Source organism: Sceloporus undulatus, chromosome 2, assembly GCF_019175285.1.
Source record: "Sceloporus undulatus isolate JIND9_A2432 ecotype Alabama chromosome 2, SceUnd_v1.1, whole genome shotgun sequence".
NCBI lineage: Eukaryota > Metazoa > Chordata > Lepidosauria > Squamata > Phrynosomatidae > Sceloporus > Sceloporus undulatus.
Window position 1 is genome coordinate 103,504,323 of NC_056523.1, and position 16,403 is coordinate 103,520,725.

Here is a 16,403-nt window from a genome sequence, read left to right on the forward strand (position 1 = left end):
TCAAAAGTCAAAACTTTTACTAGATGGCCAATGAAAAACAACTAACACTTACTGGAGAATTACTTTGCCCTAGCTCATTCTAGTGGATAGTGAAGAAAGAAAATTCTTGACATCACATTTCCCCACAATGAGGACCTTTCTTAACAGTTTCCAAAAGACTATCAATGGCCTAATTCCAGACAGCCAAAATAAAGCTTCTTCAGTCACTTTGGCGGTACACTGTTTCACGATGCATGTGTCCTAAGAGTCCAGAAGCTGTTGCCAAAGCCATGATCCCGTCCTAAGGACGGGCACAACTTTGGCGGCAGCTTCCGGACCTTGAACATTCAACTTGCATCATTGAAACAGCATACCTCCAAAGTGACCGAAGCAGTTTTATTTTGGCCTGTCTTGAATGGAGCCCTAGTTGATTTCTCTATCAACTTTTTATCATTTATAGAGCTTTGTTAAGCAGAGGTCGAAGAAACTTCCCAGACATTCCCAAATATTAAGTAACGTTCATTTTGTCCTAAAATATACACATTATTGATATATAGTAAAATTCTTTCAAAACATATGCAACAAATATTAGACGGAATTCTAACAAAATTATCAAATTGAACTTGAGGTTTATTCTTGGGAACAGTCTCAGAATGTTTATTCTTCTCATTGAACACAGTACAGTTCCCCCCCCCAAAAAAAGAGTTACCATCAACTGCATAGGCTTGAATGAAGCATGCCCCCTAGGGCGCGTGCCACTGCAATTAGCAGAGGTTCCCCCCCACCAGCTATTCAAGAACACGAATCTCAGACAGATCCGCACATTAGGAGGGCCGATCGTACTTTCAATTCCTTACATATGGCTAACACGTACTCTAAGTTTGCATACTGTTAACAACTGTTGTGTTATTTGCCATCAAGGCATCTTCAGCGTATAGCACTCTAAGATAAAAGCATCTAAGACACTCTGTTGTAATAACCCTGCTCAGGTCCTGCAACTCCTGTGGCTTTTTGACTGGGTCCATCCATCTGAATGCGGACAATTTTCACTTCCGCCTTAGTTTTCCCCCAGTGACGGGACAGCAAGGAACAAACTCCAGTGCGTGGACCTGCCGGCGCTTTAACTGAAGATACAAGAACTCACTACCCACAAAAAAGTCAAGGGGCCCAAAGGACAAAAAAACCATTAAACCAACCAGAACAATTAGAGCACAAGGAAAAATTAAAAACTAAACACATCAAGTTTAAATAAAAATACACTCAGTAAAATGACACCTGTACAGCAACCAATCAAAAACCACACAAATCTGTGTGAATAATAAAAGTGCCCCATGAAAAGAGTTCTGTCCATATCCAAGCCACTGAAGATTTCATTTGTGAGTTTTATCAAACTTCCTTCTTCATACAACAAAAACGGAGGCAGCCTAGCATTCTGCAAACGAAGTTCCAGACCTCGGGAGCTGCTACCAAGATATGTTCTTGAGAACAGAGCCCTAAGCAACGCCCTTCCCAAAGATCTTAAAGCTGAGCAGCTAGGTTTCTCCCTCTTATTGGGTAATATCGACCTTCTATACACTTTTTTTTTTGCTTTAGGATTACTAAAACCTAAATAGAAGATATACAGGAGAAAATAGGAATATGTAACTACGCCTCTATAAACTAGTATGTACAGTAGTCTGAAAGTTTTACCTTATCCTTTTCTCATGTGGATAAGGCGGGCGTGGGGTGCAGTTTACTCTACTGTCTAGAAAACTTTCTAATCTTTAAACATAATTAGATTTATCCAGTTCCATTAGAGCGTGAGGGGTTTATTTCTCTTCCAAACAACTTCATTCAGTGCCAAAAATCATTTGCTGTAACAAACTGCCATACCAAAGTTGAAATGATAATGCTATTAAGAAGTATCTGTCTTCTGGGAAAACATCACTCATCAATTTCGCTTAAACATCCAAATTTTATGACACTATGACGAAAGTACAAGCATGTTACAATATATTTTCTCAGGTTGGTCTATGCTGAACTAGAAGTAACCGTCTTGCAAACATGGATTTCAAATGATGAATGCTCTCCTCCAAAAGATGGAGTTAATCTCATCTTGCAAAGCTCAGCAGATAAGGGTTTCAAATGACCAAGTAAGCAAATGGTGTGGATAATCAACTGAAAATAATATCCTCAAAAAAACGTAATGAAAGGTGTTCACTGTCTCAAAGTTTTCCGTCTGGGGGAAGAAATGGGGGCAGAAAAAAGCCAACTAAATCACAAAATTGAAAGATTAAGTCAAAAGTAAAATGAAAACAAAAGTTGTGTATTATTCTCTTTATATATGGATTTTAGGAGGGGGGGACTTGCACATAATTTTAGTGGGATATAATCTACTTTTTGAAAGTGCACCTCCTGCAGGTGAAGCATTTCGTTTTTAAACTAGAACTAGTCAAATTTTTATATAGCAGCAGACAAAATTATCATGATACAAATGAAATAACACTTAGAAACAGTCCTCACAGAACTTAATGAGACTGACTTCCCCGTCGGTATGTATGAAAGAAGCATAGAAGAAAAGCTTCCTGCAGATTGACACTACTCAGCTCAGAAACCAATATGACAATTTTCTCTTTAGTTGCTCCTTGGTTAACTTGCATGCAACCAAAGACAGACACAGGCCTCAAGGTGACAGTTTGGCCCTTGTTAAGACTTGTACTTACTCATGTTTCAGAGGAATTGTCTATCAATTCCACATGGAGAAGTGAGTTGCAAATGTATAATGACAAAAAAAATGGCCATTATAAGAGTGTGTGCATTGGTAATGTAGTTGTCTGTTGACTTAATTTGATATTCTAACGTTTTATTCTCTTTTAATCTTCTGTTGTTTTAATCTGTTGAGCCACTGGGGTCCCATTTTGGAGAGTGGGATTAATAATACACAACAACAAAAACAACACCAACAACAATAATGGCGGTCTCCATGAATTTTAGTTTTTTCTTAGGCAAAGAATACTCAGAGGTGGCTTTGTCAGTTCCCTCTTCTGAAATATAGCCTACCGCATTGATATCGTATCCCAGAATTTTATGGGCTGAAAACCAGATGTGGGGAACTTGCACATGCCTGCAGTCATACACTTTAGGTCACCTTTGTATTTCATCCTTGACTGCCAGTTCCTTTTAAAACATGTGCCCACTCTATTTCCCAGTGGGTGAAGATAGAAGGAAATGTACTGACCATCCATTTCAACATGTCAACATTATCAAGACACTTAAAATCATCCCAGATGTGCTATGAATCTGACTTAAGATTCTGCCACCCACAATGTTTGGACTATTCTGCTTTGTTTGAGTTTCATTTCAGGTTTCCACATGGGTGATACTTCAGTCTTATGTTCATATCAGGAAAGCTCACAAACCTCTCCTCTATTGCCCCCATGACCACTAATATTCCTAAATCACTTTGATTGTTAGACTAACAACCACAATTTAAATCCACCTTATCACAACCAGAAAAACAAATAGATATCACAGTGCATCCTCTGCAGCCACAAAAACTCAATAGAGTTGGCCTTTGCTTCAGGCTTTATCTAAAAGGGGTTGAGTTGTTATAAATAACAAGATCTCATAAATCTGCAGGTCAAATAAAATCATACTAACAGCACAACTTAAAGTCACATACTTCAGATGAATCCCATTAAATACCCAACAATACAATGAGGATCTAGAGTAAATATGGCTGGGTGGTTCTAAATATTCATATAATGTATAGCTTCCTTGTAACAACTTCTTAGTGAAATTCAACTTAGCTGCAGGTTATTAAATTCCAAATTTGAAATTGGTAAGAAATGATCTCTCTGATGCAGAGAGTATTTAGGTGGTTGGCCTGCTGGGCGCATTTAGTCTCAACTTCGTAAAGGTTATGTGACAAGACATCTATGGATTTCTTGGTTTATTTTGAAAAAGTGAAAAACTTTTGTTTTCCTGTTTACTCTGGATATGAGAAGAAAAATACAAGAATTAAGAGAAAGAGGGATGTGTTTGGCAGAATACTCTATGTATCCACATTCTTGTATTGAATTCAAAGAAATAGCCACGTTAGTCTGGAAAATTAGGTGCAAGGGATCTTGTAGCAACCTTTGAGACTAACTGGAGAGAGAGAATCGGCGCATGAGCCTTCGTAGACTTAGCCTACTCCTTATAGGCATTTATTTGGGAACTGAAGAATCTGCGGAAGTAGTAGGCTTACATCTATGAAAGCTAGTGCTGCCAACTTCTCTCTTTCAGTAGTCTCAAAGGTGCTGCAAGATCCCTTTGCATCCTGTGTGAGTGTGAAGTAATCCAGGTAAATCCTCCTCTAGCTCTGGACTGACATCAAGGCAGACTGAACCCCCCCTTCATAACAAAGGCGTGAAAGGCAGGTTAGGTGGCAGCTTTACCCTTCTGTCTATATGGAGCCATTGACAGCCAGCGTGGCAAAACAAAGAGTTATGGAGGACAACCGTATTTTGCTAGTTAAATATATCCAGTCTTTTGTAATTGAGCCATATGTTGGACTAGGACTCTGGAGGCCAGGGTTTGAATCCCTGTTGGAAACCTCCTGGGTGACATTGGGTGCAAGTCACCACTCTCTCAGCCTCAGATGATGGCAAGGGACAACCCACCCACCCCCCGAAAAAATCTGGCCTGAAAACCCCATGATAGGTTCATGGCCTTAGGTTTGGAAAGGACTTGAAGGCAGCACCCAACAAACCTCAGTATAAGGATGTGATTAACTACTATCTTTTAAAGCTCCTGCACATGCGGAGCCTGTTAGTTGACCCAATAAGAACCTTCCAAGCAATTAAAAGGAGTGTGCCTTGAATCCCGTTTGGGGAGAAAGGCGGGATAGATAAAAAAAAACACAAACACACAAACAGGAGGACCAGGAGGTCTAACTCTTTCCCTGTATACTGTGACCAACATCCTACGCCAGAGAGAAGAGCATCCTCATCATCATCACTATTACTATTCATCATTATGACTATTAGATTACACCATTATCACTATCATTATCATCATGACCACTATCACTATCACTATCATTCTTATATTTTGTCCTCCATTTTTGTTCGTCATCCCCATCATCGCCATTATTATTATTATCCTAATGTATCCCCCATTTTGTTCCATCATATCATTACTATCATCCTCCTCCTCCTCCTCCTCCTTGTTATTTTGTCCCTTGGGGCCCAGAGAGGCGGGAGGGGGCCCAGGGGCCTGGCTGTGTCAAAGGGCAGAAGGACCCTTGTTTCTTAAGGAGGGAGCCACTGACTATCGCCCTTCCAAAATGGAAGGAAGGAATGAAGGGGGGGCAGTGAGGCCTCTCTCTCCTGTCATGGTGGGCAGACAGTCGTCGTCGCCGTCGCTGTCCAATCCTCCTCCTCCGGGAGAGAGGAGAGAGACGGAGCGGGGTTCCTCGTCGGGGCCTAGGAAGCCTCGGGGCTCGCGTGGTCCCTTCCGCCGGGCGGGCTCTCACTGCTGGTAGCGGCCTCCTCCGCTGCTGCTGCTGCTGCTGCTGCTGCGGCTCCGAGGCCGAGGCCGCCATGGCTCTGGGCAGAGGAGGAGGAGGAGAGGGACAGAGAGGCTGAGGGGCCGGGCGCAGGCCCCACTCCAGTCCCCGGTGGGCGCCTAGGCCTCCCAGGGCAGAGAGGAGGAGGAGGAGGAGGAGGCAGGCAGGAGGCAGCAGCAGCGGGCACTGGCGGCGGCGTGGCGGCGGCGGAGGCCCACGGTTCTCTCTCTTCTTCTTCTTCTCGCCGCCCAAGCGCCAGCCCCTTCCCTCCGCCTCCGCCTCCGCCTCAGGCCTAGCCAGGGCAGCAGCCTCTGCTCCCCCCTCCTCCTGCTCCTCCGGGCTCTCTCTGGGGCTTCTTCGGGGGGGCTCCTGGTTGTTGTTGTTGTTGCTGTTGTTTGTCTTCAACTTACTTACACCGTTCCGTTTTTTTTAATGCCGCCTTTCTCCAGAAAAGGACCCAAGGCGGCTCACAGGATTAAGAAGAGAGAGAGAGAGGAGAGATAAGTAATGTTTTTAAAAAAATACACACACAATTGAAAATACCCCACTTTAAAACAGTATGAAATCGAGATGGAAAACACAGACAAAAGGGTTTTTTAAAATGAATCAAAAAAACACATTAAAAAAATGAAAATCAAAACACTCCAATACAATTTTAAAAAAAGCCTCCCTGTCATGTTTTTAAACAGTTGAGCCTGAATAAAAGCATTTGAAAGAAAGAAAAAAGAAAGAGCCTGCCATGGGGTTTTCTCGGGGTTTGGCACTGCCTCCCTCTGAGGCTGAGAGAGTGTGACCAGACCAGGGGGTTTCACTACCACCCATAAAACAACAACAACAACAACAACAATTATTATTATATATTATTATTATTATATTATATTATACTATTATTGATCCTGCTTCTCCAAAAAATTTGAAGTGGCTAACAATAAAACATCCATAAAATACAATAAGCATACAATAAAAGTCTCATGGTCCCTTGTATCTCACAACCCTCCCCACTTTCCCACCCACAAAAATTCCAATTAAATGATTAACAATGTTAAAACAATTAGTAAAAGCTGGGCAACCCTCTTCCGCCGTGATTGCCGCACAATTGTGTCACTGTGGTTGTGTAGAGAGATCTCATAGAATGTACACCATAGGCAGGTTTATTTTATCTGTTTCAATGGACTGTATGTACAGCGCTGTGTAAATGTACAACACTTATAAATAGCTTATAATGTAATAAGAATAGCACTGAGCTTTTGTAGACTTCAGTCTCCTTCCTCAGATGCTTTGTTTTGTTGGTGTCAACTGTCCTTGACTCATGGCACCCCTATGGATGAGGCATCTCCAAGATCCCCGTCCTGTTGTTGTGTGACCTTGAAGTCATTTCCAACTTATGGCAACCCTAAAGTAATCCTTTCCAGGGTTTTCTTGGGAGGTTTGCTCAGGTGGGTTTGCCTTTGATTTCCTCAGAGCTGAGAGATGTGACTTGTGCAAGGTCAGCCATGGGTTTCCATGGCTGAGCCGGGATTTGATCCCTGGACTCCAGTGTTAAGTCCAATGCTCTATTATACCATGCTGACTCTTTTACTTTACACTCCAAGAGTGCTGGGATCCTATTACCTGAACAAAAATCAGCAGCAATCATCAGGCACTTCAAGCTGTATTATCATATAATTTCTAACCTCGATATGTTTCCTGAGGAAAAACAATGCTTTTTCTTTATTATCCTTCAGTTTACGGAAGCATATATTTGGTGAAATTATAAGAACTGAGCAAGTGCAGTTTTATTTTCCTTGTTGCCTTTTCAAATTATGCTTTCTATAATATTTACACTAACCGTAAGCCACTTTGAGTCCCATTCATGGGAGAAAGGTAAAATATAAATCAATAAATTAAATAAAATAAGGTGAAGTTAGCATGGCATAGCGGTCTGAGCACTGGACTAGGACTTTGGAGACCTGGGTTCAAGTCCCACTCAGTATGGAAATGCACTAGGAGACCTTGGGCAAGCCACACTCTCTCAGCTCAGAGGGGCAATGGCAAAGCACCTCTGAAACAAATCTTGCCAAGGAAAAACCCCATTATAAGTTCACTTTAGAGTTGCCTTGGTCGGAAGTGACTGAAAGGCACCAAAAACCAAATTAATGGATCATAGCCACCACCAATTTCCAGTGTCTACCCTAGGTGTTATTATTATCCTTTATTTATGAAGCGCTGTAAATTTACACAGCGCTGTACATGCAATCTTTTTAGTTAGACGGTTCCCTGCCCTCAGGCTTACAATCTAAAATATATACACACACACGTATATGCACAAATATTATACACACACACGCACTGGCATACTGGTTGGAATATTGGACTACATCTCTGGAGATCAGGATTGAAATCCTTGCTCAGACATGCAGCCACTGGGTGATCTTGGGCATCCCATACTCTCAGCCTCAGGAGAAGGCAAAGACAAAAGCCCCTCTGAACAAATCTTGCTAAGAAAACCCCATAAGGTTGCCTTAGAGTGCCATAAGTTAGACACGGCTTGAAGGCATGCAGCAGCAAATACACACACATGCACTCAGTAAGGTTCAAATGGAAGAGGGGCCTCATTATACATGCAATGGCACTTTAGAAGGGGAGGGTCTTGTGTGCACATTGGGGTCTGTTGCATGAGGTTTTCTGGCATTTGGTGTTCTGGGCATCTGAGGACATCTTTACAGGAAGAACTCAAGCATAAAGCCTGCCATTTTACTTCCTGGTTTTAAATCCCTGGCCCTTGGCTTCATGGAGACTGATGGGAATGGAGTCCAATAGCGGCTCCAGCCCTCCTCTAATAGAAATATTTTAATGATACAGTGGCCAGCCTGCCTCGCTTATTCTGGTGATATATTCACAGTTGACAGGACCTCAGATGTCTTCGGAGGATAAAGAAGCCCAGGAAGACGAGCTGCTCGCTTTGGCAAGTATTTATGATGAAGATGAATTCAAGAGAGGACAGTCAGTGCAAGGAGGTGAAACTAGGATTTCTGTGGAACTCCCTGAGAACTTTACCCTCTTTTTGCGTGGTAAGTCCAGCTTTTGATACCACTCCTTTTAAAGCTTATTGCTGGTACTGGGATATGTTCTAATTTTTGTTCCTGCTCCCTCAAGACGCAGCATGTGGTTCTCATAGTGCATTAGCCTATATGCTCTGCTGATGGTGTGATGGTGTAACTATTGAGTCTTGGACTGCATCCGCACTGCAGATTTAATGTCATTTGACATGACTTTAACTGCCATGGCTCATTGCCATGGAATGCTGGGATTTGTAGTTTTGTGAGAAATTTATCCTTCTCTGTCTGAGAGTTCTGGTGGCACAACAATCTACAAATCCTAGGATTCTATTGGATAGAGCTATAGCAGTTAAACCAGTATCAAATTGCATTCATTCTGGGAGTCTGGTAGCAGCCAGTACTCCCACTCAGAATGTTGTTTGTTTTGTGGTCAGAAGGCTTTCATAGCCTAGAATTAGATCATGTGACTGGGGCATAGCAGTGAAGTCTCACAACACAGCAGTTCTATAGCTTATGTGAATGACAAATATGATATATAGAAGGTTGCAAAAACCATCAATTATTTGTGCTTCATATATTTTACCCACAAAAGGGGTCTCGTTGTTCTTCAAAAACCTTTAGAATTTTGAAAATAGTGAGGGGGGAAATTTGGGCAACATTTGTATGTAAATGTAAACAGGTAAAAGAGCCTTGGAATAAACTGCAAACTTTAATTGGTTAGCAGATAACAAGGGTTGTCAGCTATGTAAACAGTAAATAAACTGGTAGGTCAGCAACTCCTAGTTTCCATTGTATAGAGTTTCTTTGTGTAGAGGTTCATTCTATAGAGGCAAGATTCTTCTGTGCTCCATTCAAGTAGCACTAGAATTGGTACAGCAGCTTGTAAGCATGTCTGGAGTTAGACTTGTTGATGACATAAGTGGACCATTAATTCCAAGCCCTGCCATACACAATCAAAGCACTTCCAATAGATGACCATGAACCTCTGTTTAGAAACCTCCAAAGAAGGAGATTCCACTACTCTCCAAGGCAGTATATTCCACTGTCAAACAGCTCTTTTCCTGTATTCAGAAACCATTGCACCGGGTTGTATACTGTATTTCAAAAGATGAGACACTTTACAGATATCCTATCAAATAATTCAGTTAAGCAGCATAACTTTAAAGTTGCATCTCCCTTACACTATCAGATGTATTTTGTTTCAGGCAACCAGGCAGAGACGCTTCTGAACAAGTTTGAATGCACAGTTTGCTTTTTACCTCCAATAGTGCTGAATTTTGAATTTCCAGCAGACTACCCGTCGACCTCCCCACCTGCATTCACCCTCAATAGCAAGTGGCTCTCCCAGGCACAGGTTTGGCACAGATCTTCAATGCTTCTTCATGTAGTTCACCAGAATGATTTAAAGAAAAAAAAAAAGAGTGAGGGGAGGATTAATGGAATGATTAATTATTCTCTGGATGCCGACAAAAGGCTGCTTACAAAAAGCTTCATAATTAAATGTCACATTTTGGCTAGAGAAATACTGTAACTAGCCTATAAAAATTCAGGAATTATTTTTCATTTGTTGTTTGCACACAGCTGGGATATTGTTACTGTAGTTATGTGTCTTCAAGTTGAAACTGATGTACAGTGACCCTACTGTAGGGTTTTATTGGCTGGATATGTTCGTATGGGGTTTATGTTGGCTTCCTCTTAAGATAAAGGATCATGATTTTCCCAAGGTTACCCAGTGGATTTCCATTGGTGAGTGGGGACATGTCTCCTAAATCAGGGTGTATAATTCTGTCCTGTTTCAGTTCAGAAATGTATACTGTAGCAGCTTTGATGTATTCATGCCTCGATCTTGAAATCTGACATTTATGTAAAGAACTCAACTGTAATTGCCCCGGGAGTTGTGGAAGGAAGGGGATGATTTTATGTTACTCTTTTGTTTATGTTCTCTCTCCTAGCTCACTGCACTTTGCAAGCACTTAGACAGCATATGGGAGGAAAACAGAGGTTCTGTGGTCTTGTTTGCCTGGATACAGTTTCTCAAAGAAGAAACACTCACCTATCTGAACATTTCTTCCCCATATGAGCCAAATATATGTGGACAAGAAAAAGAGCAAAGCAGGACAAGCAAAGAGGAAGTTTGCTCTGATGCAGTGGCTGGTGCCACAGCACAGGAAGAAAGCCTTGATACAAGAGCAATGCAAGATGTTGAGTCTTTATCCAACTTGATTAGGGAAATTTTAGATTTTGACCATGCCCAACAAGAAAAATGCTTCAACAATAAAACACATGCATGTAATATTTGTTTTTCTGAGAAGCTGGGAAGTGAATGTATGTACTTTTTGGACTGCAGGCATGTGTACTGCAAGGCTTGCTTAAAGGATTATTTTGAAATTCAAATCAAAGATGGGCAGGTCCATTGCCTGAATTGTCCGGAACCTGGATGTCATTGTGTTGCCACTCCAGGGCAGGTAAAAAACAAACACATTTTTTCCTTAGTCTGTTAAAATAGTACAGTTTAAATCTAGTGCTGTCTTTAAAATTCAGTATAAATAGTGTACACCACAAAATGAGAGTTTGCTTGATAGTTGGTCCCTGCCTTTACAAAAAGGATTTCAGATTTGAGTAATGCTAACAGACGCATCATAAAAGAGAAAGGTGTAGAACCCAGAACACTGCATTAAAGATGGGGGAGGCCTAATCTAGTGAGATGCTTCCAGTGAGGAAATTAGAGCCTCTAGTGGAAGCAGTGATTCCTCCTCCCATCTTCAGCTCACCCCCTTCAAAACCTGCTTTCAAAGCCTAAGAAACCCTCCAGGCATATGTTTCAGCTGCTGTGGAGGATGCAAGAAGAAAGGGAAAGTTGAGAAAATGTTCTTGTATGGGTTGAGTCTCCCTTATTTGGAATTCCGAAATATTCCAAAATTGTCTGCATGGGTGGCTGAGATACTGATACCTTTGTTTTCTGGTAGTTCAATGAAGATAAACTTTGTATCATGCACACATTTATTAAAAATATTGTCTATAAAATTACCTTCAGGCAATGTGTATAAGGTGTATACAAAACATAAATGAATGTCATGTTCAGACTTTTTCCTATCTCTAAGTGTCCCATTATGCATGTGCAAATATTCCAAAATTGGAAAGCCTCTAAAATCAAAAACATGTTGGCCCCAAGTATGTCGAATAAAGAAGAGTCTACCTGTACTGTTATTGATCAGGTTCCAGCATGATGTTGGATTTAGGCTGCATTCTTTAGCTGTGTAAACTTACAGCGCTTTATAAATAAAGGTTAATAATAATAATAATAATTCATCATTTGTGGAACATTTGTGTACTAAGTCAGAACACAAGCTTAAATCTAGAGTAGATGATTGCAGTTCACATTTTTTGTTACAGTGGAATGGATATGCATGTCTGGAGCCTGTAATAAATTCCAATTAGGGATATACACTGAGAGTAAACACTACTAGTTGGAATTTCTAGGAAAAGGTAATAAATTTAGCTGCAAAGCATCTAAATTCATTCTTTTACCTTTTCTTTTGCCCTTCGGTTTTTTGGGGTGTGTGGGTTTTTGTGTATTTTTTTGTAAATGGAATATTGCTTCATCTTTGGATACACAGAATTCACCATTTTAAGGATCACCTTTCTTCTAGGTTAAAGAGCTGGTTGGAGAGCAACTTTTTGCACGTTACGATCGCCTATTGCTTCAGTCCAGCTTGGATTTGATGTCAGATGTGGTTTATTGCCCACGGCCATGCTGCCAAACACCAGTGATGCAGGAACCATGTTGCACTATGGGCATCTGTTCCAGTTGCAATTATGCTTTCTGTACAATATGTAAGATGACTTACCATGGTGTCTCGCCATGTAAAATCTCTTCAGGTGAGCGGAACACAAAATGAAAAGATATTCAAGTTTGGAATTTTGGGATGCTAAATGCTTTAATGATTCCACTTCTCCCTTTGATGTAGGCATTTGTTCAAGAAATACTGTTGCCATAGGATAGTTTAAGTGAAATTCTTTAAGGATGAAGCTTATTTTGTGGACTTCTGTTATGATATTAGCCTCCCACCCTTTATATTGTCTTAGCATTTTTGGGCCTCTTCAGTCCAGTATGAAAGGTTGTACTGCCTATAAAGTCTAGAAAGAGAAGGAGAAATGTGAAGCGCTTAGCTCAGATGCTCTATTATAAAATTAATCTTTCTGCAGTATAGTCATGTAACCATTAATCTGTATTGATTAAACTAATTTATAGGATGGGCTGGAGTTCCAGCCAATTATTTTTTAAATTTATTTCATTTATTTGCTACCTTTATCCCAGGGAGACAACAAGTTAAAAACATTTACAATAACGTTTAAAATCCCCATATTAAAGCACTATAAAATCATTTAAAAATCATTCAGATATTAAAAACAGGAACCTTCTGTGCTTAATCATAGAAAGCTTGCTTAAATAAAAATATCTTTGCTTGCTAGCAAAAGGAAAGCAGGGAGGGGGCCAGTCTAGCCTCCCCTGGAAGGGCATTCCAGAGAAGGTTCTCTCTCATGTCTTCTGCAAGTGAGCCTGTGGATGGTAGCAGGACTGAGAGAAAGCCTTAACACTGCTTGATGGCCCATATTGATTGTTCTGTATAGGTTAAATATGCAAAACTAACCAATAATAGCATTTCTTTTGTCTAAAGAAGAGTGTTAGGTAAATCCGCCTAACATGTTTTGCAACTTGGTTTTGTTACTTTCTTTGTCTTAGAGAAGTTACTGGAATTGCGGGATGAGTACCTTTCAGCAGATGAGACCACTAAAAGGTTTTTAGAGCAACGCTATGGGAAAAGAGTAATTGAAAAGGCTCTGGAGGAAATGGAAAGTAAAGAATGGTTGGAAAGAAATTCAAAACCGTGTCCTTCTTGTGGAACTCCAATAGAGGTGAGTTCAGGGTAGAGAATGAGAATTTGAGAGAACCAAAATATGTCTATTTTTAAAAGTCTCAGGATAATTTCTTTAATTTCCCACTCTGTATATCTGCCAATTTCATCACTACACACATCTCAACATGCTTATCTATTTGATCCAGATGTGTATTATGTTTTTTATTTAATGGCTCAAAATAGTTACAAAGCACTTTTTAAATTTCTCTCATAATTCTATCTCCCACTTTCAATTTTGGAGTTATCCTCTTGACTCTCTCTTTTCTTAATCTACTGTTTGGGAATTTTACCAGTTCTTTTTTTTTCCTGAGCTCTACCATTATGTGATGTGTATGTTCAGGTCAATGTGTTCAATTTTTGTACTGATAATTTTTCTTTTAAAAAAATTAAAGTCTGAGGATACCAATTCAGCTATTTGTGAGGGAACCTTGACCCTCTGAGTGCCCATGCACAATCCCAATTGAATAACAATTTGTCATTTCCCCCCAGAAAACAATCTCAATGCCTCAAGGCTGGTATCCTTTCTACTAAATTATTTTTTGCAGTTCTAAGGGTAATGGAATGGAAAGTAAAACAAGGGAGGGACGCTTTTTCCTCTTTCCCCCTCAGTATTTCTTTGAGGTTTCTTTTTTTCATTCATGACATTATTTTCCATTTATTGGCACATGCTTGCTTTACCTTTCCTTTTGGCAAAAGATGCTGAGTGCCTAGAAAATCAATGGCCATATGCTACATGCTATACGTTTCTTGCCTTAAAAGACTCAGGCTTTTTGAATATCAGTACTGGCAAAATTGAGTATAAGTCCATTCCACAGCCGGGATGGGAATTTTTCAGCCCCTTAGATGTTTATGAATTGCACCTCTGAGAAAACCTAGCAGCCTAAACAGTTGTGAGGAATGCTGGTTGCTGAAGTCCAATAATATCAGGAGGGCCATATAGTTCTGATACCACAGTTCTGACGTGAGCCAAATTCTCATTCAGGGTGACTGAAAGGGACCTGATAATAATATCTTAGGACCTTCAAGCAGGGAATTGTTATTTCACAAAACTGCTTGTGTAAGGATGAGACAATCTCTGCTTTCTGTGACTCATGAAATATTAAAACTTTTGTAGGAGCTGCTGTCAGAAAGTGGGAAAGATGATTTGGGATAAAAGATGGGAAAGTCATTGTTTACTGTATTTGAATGTACTATATAAAATTTTTCCTATCATACCAACCAGTTAAATTAGAAAGTATGAAGAAGGAACATGATAACTATAGATGAGGATCTCAAGATTTTCAAGACCATTGGACTGCAACATAGGGTCCAGAGATGTATTTTAGGTTGTTCAGCAGTAGGTTATGGTTCATCTTTATGGTTCATACTTTGTCTTCTCAATATTTTCTTCCAGCATTTGGAGTATGATGGAGTCTCCCTCTTTGAAGGTTTTAAACAGAGGCTGAATGGCCAGCTGTGTGGAGTGCTTTGCTTGCGTATTCCTGCATGGCAGGGGGTTGGCCTGGATGGCCTTTGTGGTCTCTTCCAACTCTATGATTCTGTACTTGGACCATGTCCAAAGTGGGCAGTGTCCAAATCCTCCAAGGGAAAATGCATTATTCAGTTGTGGACCCACCACCTCAGTCACCCAGTTTCGGTCCATTTTTGAGAAGGTGACAGGTGGTAATCTGCTTCAGTTCCAGAGGGGCACACCTTTGAACACAATGGAAGTCTCAGGCAGTAGCACATAGGGGAGAGGGGCAGCAGCAAGCAGGCAGGCAGCAGGGCCACTCTGTTCTCTGGAGGTTACGTCTTCCCTGTTGTATTGATCAGATAACAAACACTAGTGGCAGGTTGAAAACCCATGATCTCTATTTGAGCTGTAGGTGACTTAACTGATGTTCTTGGTAGATTGGCCTCAGTAGTTTCAGACTGTGGTATCACATGAATTATGAATGTCAAGCTAAGTTAAATTTCAAAAATTGGGGAAGAACAGAGGCTAAAAGGTTACCGACTCTGTTGTCAGATGTGTATCTCTTTTTTTTCCCCATGGAGGCAGACCTATTCTATGTAGACTGCAGAAATACATTGCTGGCAGTTGGCAGTTAGCATTATATTGGAAGAAGAGCAGATGAGTGAGCCTTTGATGCTGAAACTGATTAGATACTTCATTCTGAAACTTTTCCTCTTTTCCTGGTTGCTGATCTGCCATCTTAGGCTAATATTTCACGTTGCTGATGATGTGAACTTTAGTCCTTTGTAAATGTGCAAGGTTTGGGTGTCACAAGACTGTTTTCATGATTGTTGCAACAGGCTCATTTGAATACCGTTCTGGAAACTGAAACATACACATTTTGTTAAAGGATGTAGAATGCTGAAACATGCTGAAAGTACAACATAGTAGTTATCAGTATGATTGTGTGTATGTGAATTGTTGGACATGGAAAAGAATAACTTTTTTTTTTTCAAATTCCAGTTAGCAAGTATGTGATTATCTAAAAGTCTAATGTTCAGGACTTTCTGTTGCATATGACAAAATGGATCCTTTAAGTTCTTTGTGCTTTCTTTTCTCTTCTCCCTCCGCCTGTTTCCACAATGATCAGAAGTCTGATGGCTGTAATAAGATGACATGCACTGCGTGCCATAAGCATTTCTGTTGGTGTTGCATGGGTTCTCTCTCCAAGACAGACCCTTACTTGCATTTTAATGATCCAGCCTCCCCATGCTTCAATAGGTAAGTATGGGTATATCTCTTTAATAGATATGTATATTTTAAACACTGCTGAAAGATATGCACTACATATTGCCTGTGTTTACATAAAATCTTGAAAATTTTCAGTGCACCACATGAAACACCATGCTAACAACTTTCAGTAACCTGTGTCTAGGTAGTTCCCAACTTGGATCCCCTGGTGTCACTGAACTTGAGCTTCAGATCTCAGGCAGCATAGGCAATGG

At 40.5% G+C, this 16,403-nt stretch overlaps 1 protein-coding gene across 2 annotated transcripts in view; it reads left to right on the forward strand.

Moving 5' to 3' along the window:
• Positions 1-16,403, forward strand: part of RNF14 (ring finger protein 14) — a 63,277-nt gene that overhangs the window by 45,975 nt on the left and 899 nt on the right. For both annotated transcript variants that reach the window (XM_042451236.1, XM_042451235.1), the window contains exons 2-7: positions 8,391-8,559; positions 9,753-9,901; positions 10,500-11,012; positions 12,198-12,426; positions 13,292-13,464; positions 16,049-16,179. In XM_042451236.1, the coding sequence (XP_042307170.1) occupies positions 8,406-8,559; positions 9,753-9,901; positions 10,500-11,012; positions 12,198-12,426; positions 13,292-13,464; positions 16,049-16,179 (1,349 nt within the window). In that variant the 5' untranslated portion in view covers positions 8,391-8,405. The remainder of the gene's footprint in view (positions 1-8,390; positions 8,560-9,752; positions 9,902-10,499; positions 11,013-12,197; positions 12,427-13,291; positions 13,465-16,048; positions 16,180-16,403) is intronic.